Below are 14367 nucleotides of genomic sequence, written 5' to 3' on the forward strand. Positions count from 1 at the left end.
CCGCCGCAATGGTGCGGCCCACCCGCCATTTCGCCTCGCTCTTCGCTCCCAGATTTCGCGCCAAACCGCTCGGGGCGGGCAGGGGGCGGAGCGCCCCGGCCAATCAGCGGCGGCAGCGGGGCCGCGCGCTCCCTCTCTGGGCGGGGCGGGAGGGCGGCCGCGGCCCAATCGGCGGCGGCGCGCGGCGGGCGGGCCAATCGGAGCGCGCGGCAGCGGAGGCGGCGCGCGCGCCCTGCGCCGGTTTGGTTTCCGCCGCGCGCCGCTTTTGCCGCGAAAAAGTTGGCGGCGGATTCCGGCGGGAATCGAGGTGCGGGGCGGGAGGGGATTGGGATTGGGATTGGGATTGGGATTGGGATTGGGGGTCCCTGGGGCATTGCGGGGAAAGAGCGCGGCCAGTGGGGGTGGGGTGGGGCGGGGTGCGGAGCGGAGCGGAGCGGCAGGCGAGGGGCGATCCCGCGGAGCACTTGGTGCGGGGCGGGGGAAGGAGGCGGTGGGAGCTGACCGAGCGCTCTCGCCCCCGCAGAGGAGCAGCAGCCGCGATGTCCGGCTTCGACGACCCCGGAATTTACTACAGCGACAGTTTGGGGGCAGATGCGTCCGTGGACGAGGGGCAGGTTCGGAAGTCGCAGCTGCAGAAGCGGTTCAAGGAGTTCCTGCGGCAGTACCGAGTGGGCACGGACCGGACGGGCTTCACTTTCAAATACAGGTGCTGCTGTGGCCCCTTTTCTCCTGCAGTGCACACCCCACATATACAATAGCCACTTATCTCTTCCTGTAGGCCGTAAAAAGCTCGGTATTAAGAGATGTTTGTATTTAACCTGATAGAAAAGTGGAGGTCTGGTGTACTCACAAATTTTTAGGCATACAGACAGTGGCAGAGGTAGCAATAGAGGGATCCACACTGCCAGGCTTGCACTTAGTTCTGAAATTCAAGGTCTGTCCTTGAAGTTGTAGTGCTTTCTGGTCTGGAGTATTGTCTGTATCCATTAAAATCAGTGCAACACTCTCCACATGCGCCTTCCAAGTCTGTGAAGTTCCTTTGGCCATCCCTTTGCTTATGCATTTTGGAGACACAACTGAGAAAACATGGAGATACATCACAATCAAGGGCTAGAACAGTCTTTCACCTCTGAATTTCATGACTCCTGGCATTTTTTAGGAAAATCTTGTCTGTTCTGTTATTACTTCCTTAGTTTTAAATTGCGTCTTAGGATTATAACTATCCTACATAGAAATTTTCTCATTGTTTATCTGGTCACGTAACTCTAGTAAATACTTTACATTGCCACTGCAAGCACTGATGTCCCTGGTCTTATGTCACCTTTCAAAGTGGGCTTGGGTGAAAGATTGCCCAGGTTCCCCTGCGCTTCTCCTAGCAGTCACCTAATTTTCCCTGTTTGTTTTCCAAACCAAGAACTACCTGCAGAACCTGCCTTTTCTGATCTTTGCTTGTTCTAAGGCCACTGTGGGTGACTGGTGCTTTCTGCCCTGCAAACCTTTGCCACTTCTGCCTTCCAGGGATGAGCTCAAACGGCACTATAACCTGGGGCAGTACTGGGTGGAGGTGGAGATGGAAGACTTGGCCAGCTTTGATGAAGATCTCGCAGACTATCTGTACAAGCAACCAGCAGAGCACCTGCAGCTGGTAAGAATGGAGGTTGGCAGCCTGGTTGGCAACCTAGAACACTGTCACATCGCGAGAGCAGCCTTGACGTTCTGCTGGGACAAACCATTAAAGCACAGCTATTCCCTCTCTAGTTGGAAGAAGCGGCAAAAGAAGTCGCGGATGAGGTCACTCGTCCTCGTCCCTCAGGGGAGGAGACTCTCCAGGACATCCAAGTGATGCTGAGGTCAGATGCCAACGCAGCCAACATCCGCAGCCTGAAGGTGAGGTGAAGTGAATCGGCTGCCACGCAGAACGGTGCTTGTGTGTGTGTGATTGCAGGGTAGCTTTTGCTACCTGGTCACATAGCTCACAGACAAATTTACAAGCAGTGATACACTGCAGCTTAAATCTGACTGCAAAGGGCTGTTATTGCTGGTTCCTGCTGCAGGGACATTATTGCTGTCAGTGATGTTCAGCACAGAGTGTTCTGTCCTTGGCGCTCATGCTCTGTAGTTTCCCTCACATCCTCCATTGATGGCTTTGTCACTGTCCTCTCACCTTTTCCCTTTCAGTCTGACCAGATGTCCCACCTTGTGAAGATCCCCGGGATTGTAATTGCAGCAACCCCTGTGAGAGCCAAAGCCACCAGAATCACCATCCAGTGCCGCAGCTGCCGCAACACCATCAGCAACATCGCGGTGCGCCCAGGCCTGGAGGGCTACGCTCTGCCCAGGAAATGCAACACGTAAGGACTGACACAGGAATGCTCCAGCAGGCTGGAGGGGGAGAAAAGACTGCATTCCTTCCTCCTGCTCCAGCTCTACATCCCATCCATTGCAGAATCTGCTCCCTGTTGTACAAGGCAGCAGCATCTGCACTGCTCTGCCTCCACCCTTCGTGCTGCCCATGTGCCAGTGTGCAGTTGTGGCTGGCAAGTTTTAGCTGTCCATCTGTGGTCATGCTGATTGTGACCCTGCATGGTCAGTGCTGCATGCAATGTTGAGTGACCATGTCCAGGGAGTTCTTTTTGTTCATAGGGAACTTTGCCTGTTGTATGTAAAGGTCCATTCCTGCCTCCAGCTGTCCCATAATGCTGTGTTAAGCTGCTCTCCTCTTTTCCAAACAAACTCCTTGCCTCCCCCTCCTGAGGGGGTTGTTTTGTGTTACCTTCCTTAGGGATGCTTTTCTACTAGCCTTTTTATCCTGCTTTACAGCTCTTGGTGCCTGTGAGAGCTGTGAGCATTAGGCTGCCATCATGCTGTAGCTCTCAAGGCAGTGAGTCCTGGTGGGTTGTATCTTTGGCTCATACCTGCCAGTATTTATTTTCTGCACCTGAACTCTTAATGCAGCTTGAGAGGGGTTTGGGCTGGGGATCGTTCTTGTGTGTGGTCTGTACAGCACCTCACTCCTGATCCCTGACTGCATGAGTGTATCTGCACTCTTGTGTTGCCTTCCCTGAAAGCCCTGCATGGAGTCAAGCATCAGTCGTGCCATTCTGAGATGGCAGCAGGACGTGGAGCTGCTCTTTGTCTCAGAGAGCTTGTAAGCTAGCAAGGCAGATATGTCTTGAGAGACTGGGAGGTTTATGTCAGCCTTGTCACATTGCTAATTGCTTTCTCACCAGAAACCACTTAACATTTGCTTCGTGCATGAGGTTATAAAGAAAAATGCCCTGCCGTGTCACTGAGTCTGTACTCTTACCTTCTGTGTAATTAATGAATTACCTTCCTCCCTGCTTACAGCTAGCAGGGGAGGGGAGGGAGGCAGGGAGAGTGCTCAGACAAGTGACACCCTGCCTCTGGCTTGTTCTCATGTACATATTTGGCAGCTGGTGAAGACAAGACAGAGGGCTTGGTGGCCTCCGGTCTGGCCCCGTGTGTCTGCCCTTACCTGCTGATGTGGCACTGCTTGGAAGGGGCAGCTGCTCCTTGCTGTCACTGCTGTCCCCTCTACAGGTGCACTCCAAGGGGTGGCTCCTGAGTGCTAACAGCCTTCCCTGATTAATCTCTCTGCACAGAGAACAAGCTGGTCGCCCAAGGTGCCCTCTAGACCCCTATTTTATCATGCCAGATAAGTGCAAGTGCGTGGATTTCCAGGTCCTGAAACTGCAGGAGTCCCCGGACGCCGTGCCGCACGGGGAGATGCCCCGGCACTTGCAGCTGTACTGTGACAGGTACTGGCACAGCCTTCCCACCCTGACCCTGCTGGCTGTTGCTGGTGCCATCCTTTCCCACTACCATCCTCTGCTTTCCCCTTCTAGGTACCTGTGTGACAAAGTTGTCCCAGGGAACAGAGTCACTATCATGGGGATCTACTCCATCAAGAAGTCTGCGCAGAGCAAGAACAAAGGCCGTTACAATGTGGGCGTGGGCATTCGGAGCGCTTACATCCGCGTGGTGGGCATCCAGGTGGACATGGAGGGCTCAGGTGAGGGCTGCTTTTGGTGTGCATTTGGTCTGTGTTGGTAGCCTGGTGTTGCGAGACACTCCCCACCCTGTTCCTGAATAAGGTGATCCCTCAGCAAGGACTGTTTGAAATCACAGCCTTGGTCTTTCTCTGGTGTTCATATAGCAGAAGGTTCAAGCCATTCCAGGGGTCTGACTTGCCCTGAGCTCTCTCTAGTTGTGTCCTGTAGGACTTTTCCTCAGTGATATTAAATGAGGAGGTCTCAGTCTGAGTCCTCCATGGTCTTTAAGTGATTTTGTCTTACTGATCTTAGTGAGAATCTGCTAAGCCATCCCTGAGGATCCCAGCTGAAGTCCACGGTTAAAATTGTATTTAAAACATGGTCCTGACTGTAATTCTCCCTCTGGTTCCTGCAGAGCTGCTTCGCCCAAGATCCTTTTCCTTACCAGCCTCTAAGGGCACAGCCTGCCTTGCTGGGTTAGCAGATGCTTGCCCTCTCCACCCTTCCCACCTGGTGGCACTTGGCCTGATCTTCAGGAGGGGATTTTGGTTGTCGTGTGTGGGGGGGGAGTGGTATAATTTCCTTTAAAACATCCATTTGTTCACTGTTGCATCATTCCCCTCATCCCTGTACAGGACATAGCTTCACAGGCTCAGTGACACCTCAAGAAGAGGAGGAACTTCGTCGCCTTGCTGCCATGCCCAACATCTACGAGACCATTGCCAAGAGCATCGCTCCCTCCATCTATGGCAGCACTGACATCAAGAAGGCCATCGCCTGCCTCTTATTTGGAGGCTCCCGCAAGAGGTGGGAAAGAGTCAGCTTTTGTTATCAAAGTCAGTGCTTTGTTATCAGAATAAAGGCTCACCATCTCTCCTCCCTCTCTTCTTCCCAACTCGGTCACTCCAGGCTCCCAGATGGCCTGACCCGCAGAGGGGACATCAACTTGCTGATGCTGGGGGACCCTGGCACGGCCAAGTCCCAATTGCTGAAGTTCGTTGAGAAGTGTTCACCCATTGGGGTACGTGGCTTGAGGTGCCCACTTGTAGTGCAGCCCTTTTCTGCCTTCTGCCCCTTGTCTCGCACCAGAGACACGACAGTAGCCACAGCAGACACCTGCCTGTGCATCCACAGGTGGACTTGCTGGCAGAGGTGTGAACTGCCGCTTGCAGCACTAGCTTAGAAGGGATGGGGGATGAGGGAGGGAAGGGGAAGCAGGTCATGCCTTTTATTATGCTATGAGCCAGGCTGTTTGCAGATGTCCACAGACGTGCCTGGTGCTGCTGTTTATTGTTGAGACTTGATCAGCAGAGGGGCTGGCTGGTCAGGACAAATTAAGTTGACTGCAGCACAAGCACGGACCTCCAGCCTGAGCCAAGGCATAGAATTATGTTTTCAGCAGTGGTTTTTTGTAGTCTCTATTAAACTCGGCCTCTGTCTGTATTGTTCTCTCCAGGGGAAAACAAAGCTAATGCAGCAGCCCACCAAACAATGAATCACTCCCTGTTCTGTACTTAATATCTGTGTTTGTGTGTCTGCGTGCCCTCCGGTGTGTCACAGCTGCTTAGTCCAAGGCTTGGGATGAGGCAATAGTCCTGCTCTTTGCCCAGCACATCTGTTTTTTTACATGTGCTGAGGGCTGTTCCTGAAGGGTTCTTGTGTTTCCCCCTGGGAGCTCCGGGCTTTGCAGAGCCAGGGGTGCTTTATCTCAGCTAGAGCAGTGGGCTCCTGGGTGCTGCAGCAGCTGATGTGCTGTCCCTTTCCTTGTCCCACACGCCACTAGGTGTACACCTCGGGAAAAGGCAGCAGCGCTGCCGGCTTGACAGCCTCAGTGATGCGCGACCCTTCCTCCAGGAATTTCTTCATGGAGGGAGGAGCCATGGTGTTGGCAGACGGGGGAGTGGTGTGCATTGATGAGTTCGACAAGGTACCTGTGGGGCTGCCTACGTGGGAGTGGGAAGGAGAGCCCTTGGGATGCCAGCTTGTCCCAGGAGAGCCCAGAGCTGCAGGAGGAAGGGCAACTCCCTTGAGACTGCCTCACTTCCTTTCAGGGAAGGTCAGGGGGGATGGGGCTGCAAGGGAATTCAGTTACATCCTGCTCTCTTGGGTGGAGGTCCTCACAGAGCTTTATGTTGGGGGTCACTTCAGTAGGTGTGTAGCAGCGGTCTGGCACAGGTGACTGATGGTGACTTTTTCTCCTTGCCCGGTTTCTCTCACCCGGGATGAAAAGATGCGGGAGGATGACCGCGTGGCCATCCATGAGGCGATGGAGCAGCAGACCATCTCCATTGCCAAGGTGAGCTGTGGATTGATGCATGCTGCCCTGAGGTGGGAAACTGAGAGCCCAGCAACCAGTGGTCACACATCTTTTGCCAGAACTGCCCATTTTAGAGTCCAGGCAGTGGTATTGGTGATTGCTGATATCTCTGGTCTGAGACCAGTTAGCCCTGCGTGGAGGCTTTGGGCAGCCTGAACTTCATGGCTTCTCCTTGCTGGTCACTCTCAGGCTGCTCCTGCAAACCTATGCTTTGTGCCAGAGCTGCCTGGCACAGGAGGACTCAGTCCTGGCTGCCTAGTATTTGTCTCAGATCACAAACCTGGGGTGAGGGCTCCTCTGTCTCTGCCTTTGACAAGAGGTTTTAAATGAAATTACTCAGTGCTCAAGTCTCAGCTGAAGCCAGTCCCATTGAGAAGGACATGTGGGTCCAGCTGCACCATTACAGGGCAATTGGGTACCACTTAAGGGGCTTTGTTTAAATGCAAGTGATTGAGGATGAGTCCTTGAAAACAGCTTTGGACCTTTCCCTGAACTAGTGGCCTTCTTGCCCTGCTGTGACATGGAGGTGGTCTTGACACCATCCCTTTTTTTGCCTTCCCCCACAGGCAGGAATCACAACCACACTCAACTCCCGCTGCTCGGTGCTGGCAGCTGCCAACTCTGTCTTTGGGCGCTGGGATGAGACTAAGGGCGAGGAGAACATTGATTTTATGCCCACCATCCTGTCCCGATTTGACATGATCTTCATCGTTAAGGATGAGCACAATGAGGAGCGAGACATGGTGGGTTGAGCCGCGCGGGTGCAGCTGGGACTCACAGTGCCCCTTTCTTTGGGAGGAGGAGGCAGGGGAATTCCTGCTGTCTGACTGCCTTCTGCTTTCCTAGACACTGGCCAAGCACGTGATGTCCTTACACGTGAGTGCCTTGACGCAGACCCAGGCCGTGGAGGGCGAGATCGAGCTGAACAAGCTGAAGAAGCTCATCTCCTTCTGTCGGACGTGAGTGACGGGAGTGCATTTTTGGCAGCACCCGGGATGTGCGGTGGGAGGCAGTGGTGAGAGGCAAGAGGGGCTCACAGTGGTGCAGCAGCATGGCCCAAGGAAGGGAGTGGTGCCCAGGGGACCCTCCCCAGTGGTGCTGCCTCTAGCTCCTGTCCCCCCTTGCAGGAAGTGCGGCCCTCGGCTGTCGGCAGGGGCGGCGGAGAAGCTGAAGAACCGCTACATCCTGATGCGCAGCGGCACCCGCCAGCATGAGCAGGAGAGCGACCGCCGCTCCAGCATCCCCATCACCATCCGGTGAGCAGCACCCCCTCCTCGCCCACCAGCACCTCTGGGGTTGGGGCTGCGTTACTCTGGGGTAACCCAGGAAGGGGGTTGGCGAGGTGCTGGGATGTGAGGATGTGGCCCTGAACCGGGAAACACTGAAAGTGCTGTGGATGGGGACAGGAGGTGCCTGGAGTGGAGTAGGTGGGGATGGCAGGAGTCAGGGGGAAGAAAACACCCTTTTAGCTGCAGTAGAAAGCAGGGAATGTCTCCTGTGGCCACAGGCAGCTGGAGGCCATCGTGCGCATTGCCGAGTCCTTGGCGAAGATGAGGCTTCAGCCCTTTGCCACCGAGGCAGATGTTGAGGAGGCCTTGCGGCTCTTCCAGGTGTCCACGCTCGATGCAGCCATGTCGGGCAGCCTGTCAGGTAAGGAGGAGGTGTTTTGTGCTGGGGGCAGGAGAGACATGCTGGGCCTGGCTGCTCAAGGCAGGGAGAGACGAGCTCCTCTCTCATGACCTGGCTGTCAGGCGCAGGTGCTGGACCTCCTTTCTGAGCAAAGACAAAGCAATACTTGTGGCAGCAAGGGGCTGCCATGGCTGTGGGGCTGTGCCTCACAGGGAGGGCAATGGCAAATGACACTGAGGGTCTCCTGTGCTGGTCAGGGGAGGGCTGGTCTGGCCCCTTGTGGTCCCAAGGGCAGAGTCTGGTGCTGGAGGTGGTTCCCCAACCTATTAATTCTCTAATATCTTTCTCTGTGGGGGTGAAGACAACGTTTCCTTGGGCAGCAGCATGGAACAAAGGGTTTGAAGAAAGCTCCAGCAGTCAGGTCCGTGTTCAGTTGTGTAGCTGGTGCTCCACAGCCTTTGATGGTGCAGTTGTTCATGGGTTCTCTAAAGTCTCTAAGCTAAGCTGTGCAGGTATGGTGGGAGACACAGGAGATGAGCACCTTGTCTTGGAGAGTAACATCTGGGGAGTTCACACAGTGTCTCCCTGCAGGGGCAGAAGGCTTCACAACACAGGAGGACCAAGAGATGCTGTCCCGCATTGAGAAGCAGCTCAAGCGCCGCTTTGCCATCGGCTCCCAGGTGTCGGAGCACAGCATCATCCAGGACTTCATGCGGCAGGTGGGTCAGAGACCCCGTGGAGGGCTGGGCTGTGAAACCAGGGACCCCAGGCTGCTGCTGGGGGCATGAAACCCCTTCACCAAGAGCTGACTGGAGAGCCTTTTGGTCATGCCTTTGAAGTTGTTTGTAGGGAATGGTGTGCAAAGTGATTGCTGAGTTTAAGGGGACTGAGGCGAATTTCTGCAAAAGCTCCGAGGTCTGGGACTGGTTTGGGGTCCTACCCTTGAGACCAGAACCGTTTGATTTGTGACACTGGCTGCAGTCACACCTGAAATAGTGAAAGGGGAAGGGAGCATCAGTATCTTGGACTATGGGGCTCACTCCTTCTAGAGAGTCATAGCCAGGCTTTAGCAGAGGTTGCAGGTTCCTGCTGAACTCCTGTCAGCTATTCTGTGCTGGCTCACCTTCCCCTGCTCTTCCCTTTTGCAGAAGTACCCAGAACATGCCATCTACAAGGTGCTGCAGTTGATGATGCGGAGGGGGGAGATCCAGCACCGCATGCAGCGCAAAGTCCTGTACCGCATCAAGTGACCACCCTGTCCCAGGCTCCAGGAGGGAGCTGCTGCTGCTGCTTGACACCTGCCCAGGGAGTTGGGGACTGCTCCTGAAATAAGCTTTTCCTTAGGGAGCCAAACAGCCCCAGGCCTCCGTTTTGAACCAGGGTTTGGGATGGTTAGGGTTTCCTTTGTGTGCTCTGTTGCTGTGTCGTGTCCGTGTTTCTTTGAACTCCAAAAGCTTTTAGTTTGTATTAAAGTAAAAACTGATATTGGTAGCTTGGGATCTTTGGCCCTGAGGGGCAGGGGGGGTGGATCCCCTTCCTCCTTTGGAGGTGGTGCAGGATTTTGGATAGAAAGGTGTCCCTCTTGCCTGCCCTCTGTTACGCACTTGCCCTCAGTCAGGCTCCAGCCTCATGGGCAGCACCAACAGCCCTGAAGGCAGAAACTCATTTCTCACTCGGGGTTTGTCTATTAAGGCATTAAAGCCTGTTGGCACAGGCTGTCCAGTTGGGCTCAGCAGGGTGGGAGGCACTTTACCCAGTCCCTGTGTGCAGTCTGCTGCTTGCTTTCCCCTCGGCCAGTGGCAGTGAAGCAAATGACTTTTGTCCTGCTTGTTCCCTGCTCTTTGCTTACCCCTCTTTGCCTTCTCCCAGGGCTTGTAAAAGCAAAGCCCTTTATCCTGCAGTGTTAAGGGGCTGTGTGAAAGCCTTGCTGGAGGCATGGGCACAGTTCCCTGCTTGCTCCAGTGAGGATGTGGATGCAGGGTAATCCCCCTGAGCTATGTGGTATCCTCCAAGTAGTCCCTGCCACCTCCTTCATCTATGCCAATGGCCGTGGGGAGGACTGTCCCACACACCAGGAGCCTCTCCTGGACACTGCCCCAGGGTGCCCTTGTGCAGCCTCTCACCCTTCTGCATTTGCTGCACAGCCTTGCACTTACAAACTGGCAGGTTTCTGTTATTTCTAGCAAAGTAGTGCTGGCTCTCTTAGGTGTTCTCACAGAGATGAACGGTGCTGGTAGGTCTGTGCCCTCGGCAGCTTGGCTGTGAGAGCACTGGTGGGGACCTTTGAAGACTGCAGTGTTGGGTGAGCACAGCTGCCGCAGGTGGCGGAGAGGCCGGTGCCTGTGTCTACAGGAGAGGTTTCAATAGCAAAAGAAACGTTCAGGGCCAGCAGAGGGTACCAGAGTCCCAAGGATGCTGAGCTGTGGGCCTGCTTGTGGCACTGCCTCCTCCTAGAGGGGAAACCAAGGGGTCCCAATGGGCTGTGGTGTGCACCCAGTCTGACAGCTGTCACACGAGGGCTGGGCCCCACTGCAAAACTTGGGGGTTCAACAGCATCCCTCCGCTTCTGGGTGTTTTGAGAGGCACACAATCCACTCCTTATGTGGTTGTGGAGTCGGAAGTCTGTAGGGGCTGGGGTGGTGGTGGGCCGGGAAACATTGGCTGCAAATTGGGGAAACAGCCTTCTGCTCTTCATTCTCCAATTTTTTGGATGGGGACAGCCTTGTGGAGGGCTGGAAGGAAGAGAAGGCTGGCCCAAAGACTCACAAGGGATAGGCAGGGATAGGTCTCTCATTCTAGTGATTTTATTGCCCCGTATTTTTGCATGTGCCAAGCACCTCAGAGTGCTTCTTGGAGCAAGCAATGCTGGAACAAAAGAGGGCCCCTTCTTTTCCCCTTAGGAAAAAAAAGACACCTGTCCTCACAGTGCTCCCTGGATGGAAAAACAAGAGGATGTTGCTGCTCCAGAGAGGGGATTATCTCCATGGAGGAGGAGTAAGGGAATGTGGGAATAACAGGGCCACATCCTTCCTTAGAAACCGAAGTTCTCAAAACAACCAGTGTCTGGTAGAAAACATCCTGCCCTCCTCACAAGCTCCTGCACCCCTGATCAAGCACTTGCTCTTGCAGGATCAGGAATGGCTCTTAGAGCAGGGTCAACACAGGCCTGAGGTAGCAGCATGGTGTCGTGGCTTTTTTTCTGCCACGAGCCACAGCCCCTGTGGAGCTGTAGTAATGGGTCCTGCAGGTCTCTCAGCCCCTGCCGCCTTCCCACAAGAACCTCTGTCCTTGCTTCGAAGGTGCAGGCAGTACCTGTCTATGGACCTTGTTTCAGAGGTGCAGCAGGAGCAAAGCAAACGGGGAAGTGAGTGTGGGAGTATGGGATCAGTACCCACAGCCTGCTGCCTCCAGAGGAGACTGTGAGTCTCTGTTCCCAGGCTTGGAAAGAACACCCAGTGATGGGGCTGTGTGGGGAGAGAGATGGAAATGGGATCAGGGAACACAGTGCAAAGGGCTCTATTTCCATCACGTACCTTCCTTCCTCCCTTCCCTTCTTGCCTCCTTTCTTCCCTCAGACACCCCCCATCATCATAATTTTTTCTCTGTAGGACATGGCTGGATTTTGGCTGCTGCTGGCTACCAATGGTGGTCATGTGTCATTCAGAGGTTTTAAATGAGCCATCATCTCCAGGAACATCAAGCTGTGCTGGGCGTTAGCAGGTGTGGAGGTTGGAAATTCTAATTTTTTTATGTTGTTTTTGTGACATGATAGAGAGCTGAGGTATATTTCTGTGATGGGGATCAGAATGATTGATCTCTTCATGCCAAGAAATGTGTTGATTATATGGTATGAGGTTATATAAGTGTACATGCAACTTGAAACAACATTGTTTAGCAATTAATGCATGCAGTGTTATCACAAGGAGCGGAGCTGGGATGTGCGCAACTGGTATTGTTTGGAACGTGAGATTGCTGATTAGTGCTGACTTGTGTTGAGCATAGCACTGCAGGTGGAAATTTTGTGAGGAACAGCACTTCTCAACTGGGTAGGTGCAAGGTGATATCTACTTGATAAGGGATTGCTGGTCCTGCTGGTAACAATGACCAGATTTTTCCTCAAATGATAACTACTTGATAAAGGACTGTCATCCTCCTGGTGAAGGTGTCTCCTTTTGGTCTCATCTGAAGTTCTGGCATGCTGAGATTTGGGATAAAGTCCTTGTCCAAGTGTCCTTAGATGACCAAAAATACTGTTCTCAAATACAATACTAACAGAGAGAGTAAAAGCAGTCAGGCTTAGCCACTTGTTCTTGAGCAGCACAGCATTCCCTTACCTAGCCTGCTGACCTGACTTTGTCCCTTCCTCACCTCAGTGCTGTCACTGGCACAGGAGGCCCCTTCCCCACCCCTGGCTTGTCTCCTTGGGAAGCACAGTTGGATGAATGTAATCACCCTAAACCAGGCAGTCACCAACAATGCTCAGGTGCCTTTGACTCAAAGCTTGGGCTGTTGTAGAAGACACCAACATCTTGCCACAATGAATTAGTACTCAAAGAACTTGCAGATTACATCTAATTCTGCATGAGGTGTGTCAATCTATGTGAGTGGATCACTCCAAAGAGATCCAGTCCATTGAGCTCTTGCCAGCATTTTTGGTTGTCCAAGGACATAGCCTTAAGCTGCACCAGGGAAAGTTTAGATTGGACTTTAGGAAGAAGTTATTCACAGAAAGGGTGATTAGACATTGAGATGGCTGACTGGGGAGGTGGTGGAGTCACTGTCCCTGGAGGCATTTAAGAAACGACTGGACGTGGTGCTTAGTGCCATGGTCTAGTTGACATGGTGGTGTTAGGTCATAGGTTAGACTTGATGATCTCAAAGGTCTTTTCCAATCTAGTTGATTTGTGATTCTGTGAAACTCATCAGAATATTTCTGTGAAATGTCAGTGGACCTCCACTACTGTAAAATCCAGCAAAGCTGAGTCATCACATCTGCACCACTCAGATTTCTTCCATCTCTGTGTAGGACGAGAGCTGTTGCAGTGCAGCAACATAACCCCTGAGCGTATTGTGAGTGTCACTTCCTCCATAAAATAAAACAAAACCGAACTGCACAGTCCTGAGGGCTATTGCTCAAGGATGTGAGATAAACACTGGCGAGTGGGATGTGCTCATATGGGCAATGTGAGAAATAATCTCATCTGGTCCAACAAGTACCAATCTCAGACAAATGAAGCTGGGACTCCTTCCCCCTTTCAGCTGCTGGCTTACTGGACTAGTTGAGCAAGTGACTTTATCTCCTTGCCTATTCTGGATAATAACCTTTTTGGAGCACAGATCACTTCTTACCATGATTTGGTGCGGTCCCTGGCAGAACAAGTAGCCCAATCTCAGTGGCAGAATTTTTACCTGCTGGCTTAAGTAACAGTAACATATTCTAGGGCTTCTCCAGCCCTTGTTAAGATGAGAAATGATCTCCTGCAGGCAAAGAAATTCCTGTGATTTGCTCTGGACAATGCCAGAAAAGATCAAGAAACCATGGGAGACCGTGGTACAGCAATGCTGCACTGCCATGGCACGACCCTGCGGAACAGCACACGTGTCATGGGTCAGGGTGTCTGTGAAGTGCTCTGCTGGGTGGGGGGGTCTCATGCTGAGTCTCACGTCCTCTGAGTTTGGTTAACAGCCTGTAATTCTGGGCTAGTTCCTTCTAACCTAATTCTGGTTCCTTCAAAATCCCAAACCACTCATTCTCCCACAGTGGTGACGTACAAATGTCTGCTACTGCTCTTTGCCATGTTTTGCCATCCTTTTGCATCATCCTTTGCTCTTTCCTGGGCACCTCTGTTCCAGGTCTCTCCCAGCAATGCCAGGCAGTCCATTTACTCCTCCTCCCCTCCACTGCATGCCTCATGCCTGCTCTCTCTTCTCATCTGCATGGTCATCACCTCCTATTTCCCTTCCTGGTCATTGTGGTCTGTCCCATGCCACCTTACAGAGTGCTTAGCAAAAGCCTCCCTGCTTTACAGGCAGGCAGGACATCAGGGTATAACTCTCAGCACTGCCTGTTAGGAACAGGACACCAAGGGACATTCCTAAGAGAATGTCCCTGGACCATCTGCTGCTTCTCGGCCGTTCCTCTCCTCCTTGCCCTTCAGCTTTCACCCAGCCAAGGTGCTCCACCTCCTCTCCCCATTATTTATCTTCACCTTATCTCTGCTCCCTTTTTTATTTTTTCATAAGGCTTTTCTTTTCTTCTTCTCAGACTTGTGTGTGGGAAATTTGGCCAGAAATCCCACAAATCTCTGGCCAGGGAAGCCAGGCAGCGCTGGTTTATAAGAACGAAAGCAGGAGCACTATCATGCCTGCCTTGATCCCAGTACCCAGGGACTGCTTGCTGAGTGGGAA

General features: G+C 53.1%; 1 protein-coding gene across 2 annotated transcripts; it reads left to right on the forward strand.

The window, feature by feature from the left end:
- Nucleotides 1-208: 208 nt before the first annotated feature.
- On the forward strand, nt 209-9450 carry MCM5 (minichromosome maintenance complex component 5). 2 transcript variants are annotated; one of them, XM_032107280.1, is made up of 17 exons: nt 209-307; nt 524-706; nt 1519-1645; nt 1759-1887; nt 2179-2351; nt 3624-3779; nt 3867-4033; nt 4649-4820; nt 4923-5034; nt 5797-5940; nt 6244-6309; nt 6897-7073; nt 7177-7289; nt 7458-7586; nt 7838-7980; nt 8551-8678; nt 9108-9209. In XM_032107280.1, the coding sequence occupies exons 2-17, from the start codon at nt 540-542 to the stop codon at nt 9207-9209; spliced, it is 2205 nt and encodes a 734-aa protein (XP_031963171.1). In that variant the 5' UTR covers nt 209-307; nt 524-539. The 2 variants fall into 2 exon arrangements, with proteins under 2 accessions (XP_031963171.1, XP_031963172.1); XM_032107281.1 differs by lacking the exon at nt 209-307 and having other exon boundaries at nt 540-706; nt 9108-9450.
- The last annotated feature ends 4917 nt before the right edge of the window (nt 9451-14367 follow it).

Source organism: Corvus moneduloides, chromosome 4 (assembly GCF_009650955.1).
Source record: "Corvus moneduloides isolate bCorMon1 chromosome 4, bCorMon1.pri, whole genome shotgun sequence".
In the NCBI taxonomy this organism is placed as follows: Eukaryota; Metazoa; Chordata; class Aves; order Passeriformes; family Corvidae; genus Corvus; species Corvus moneduloides.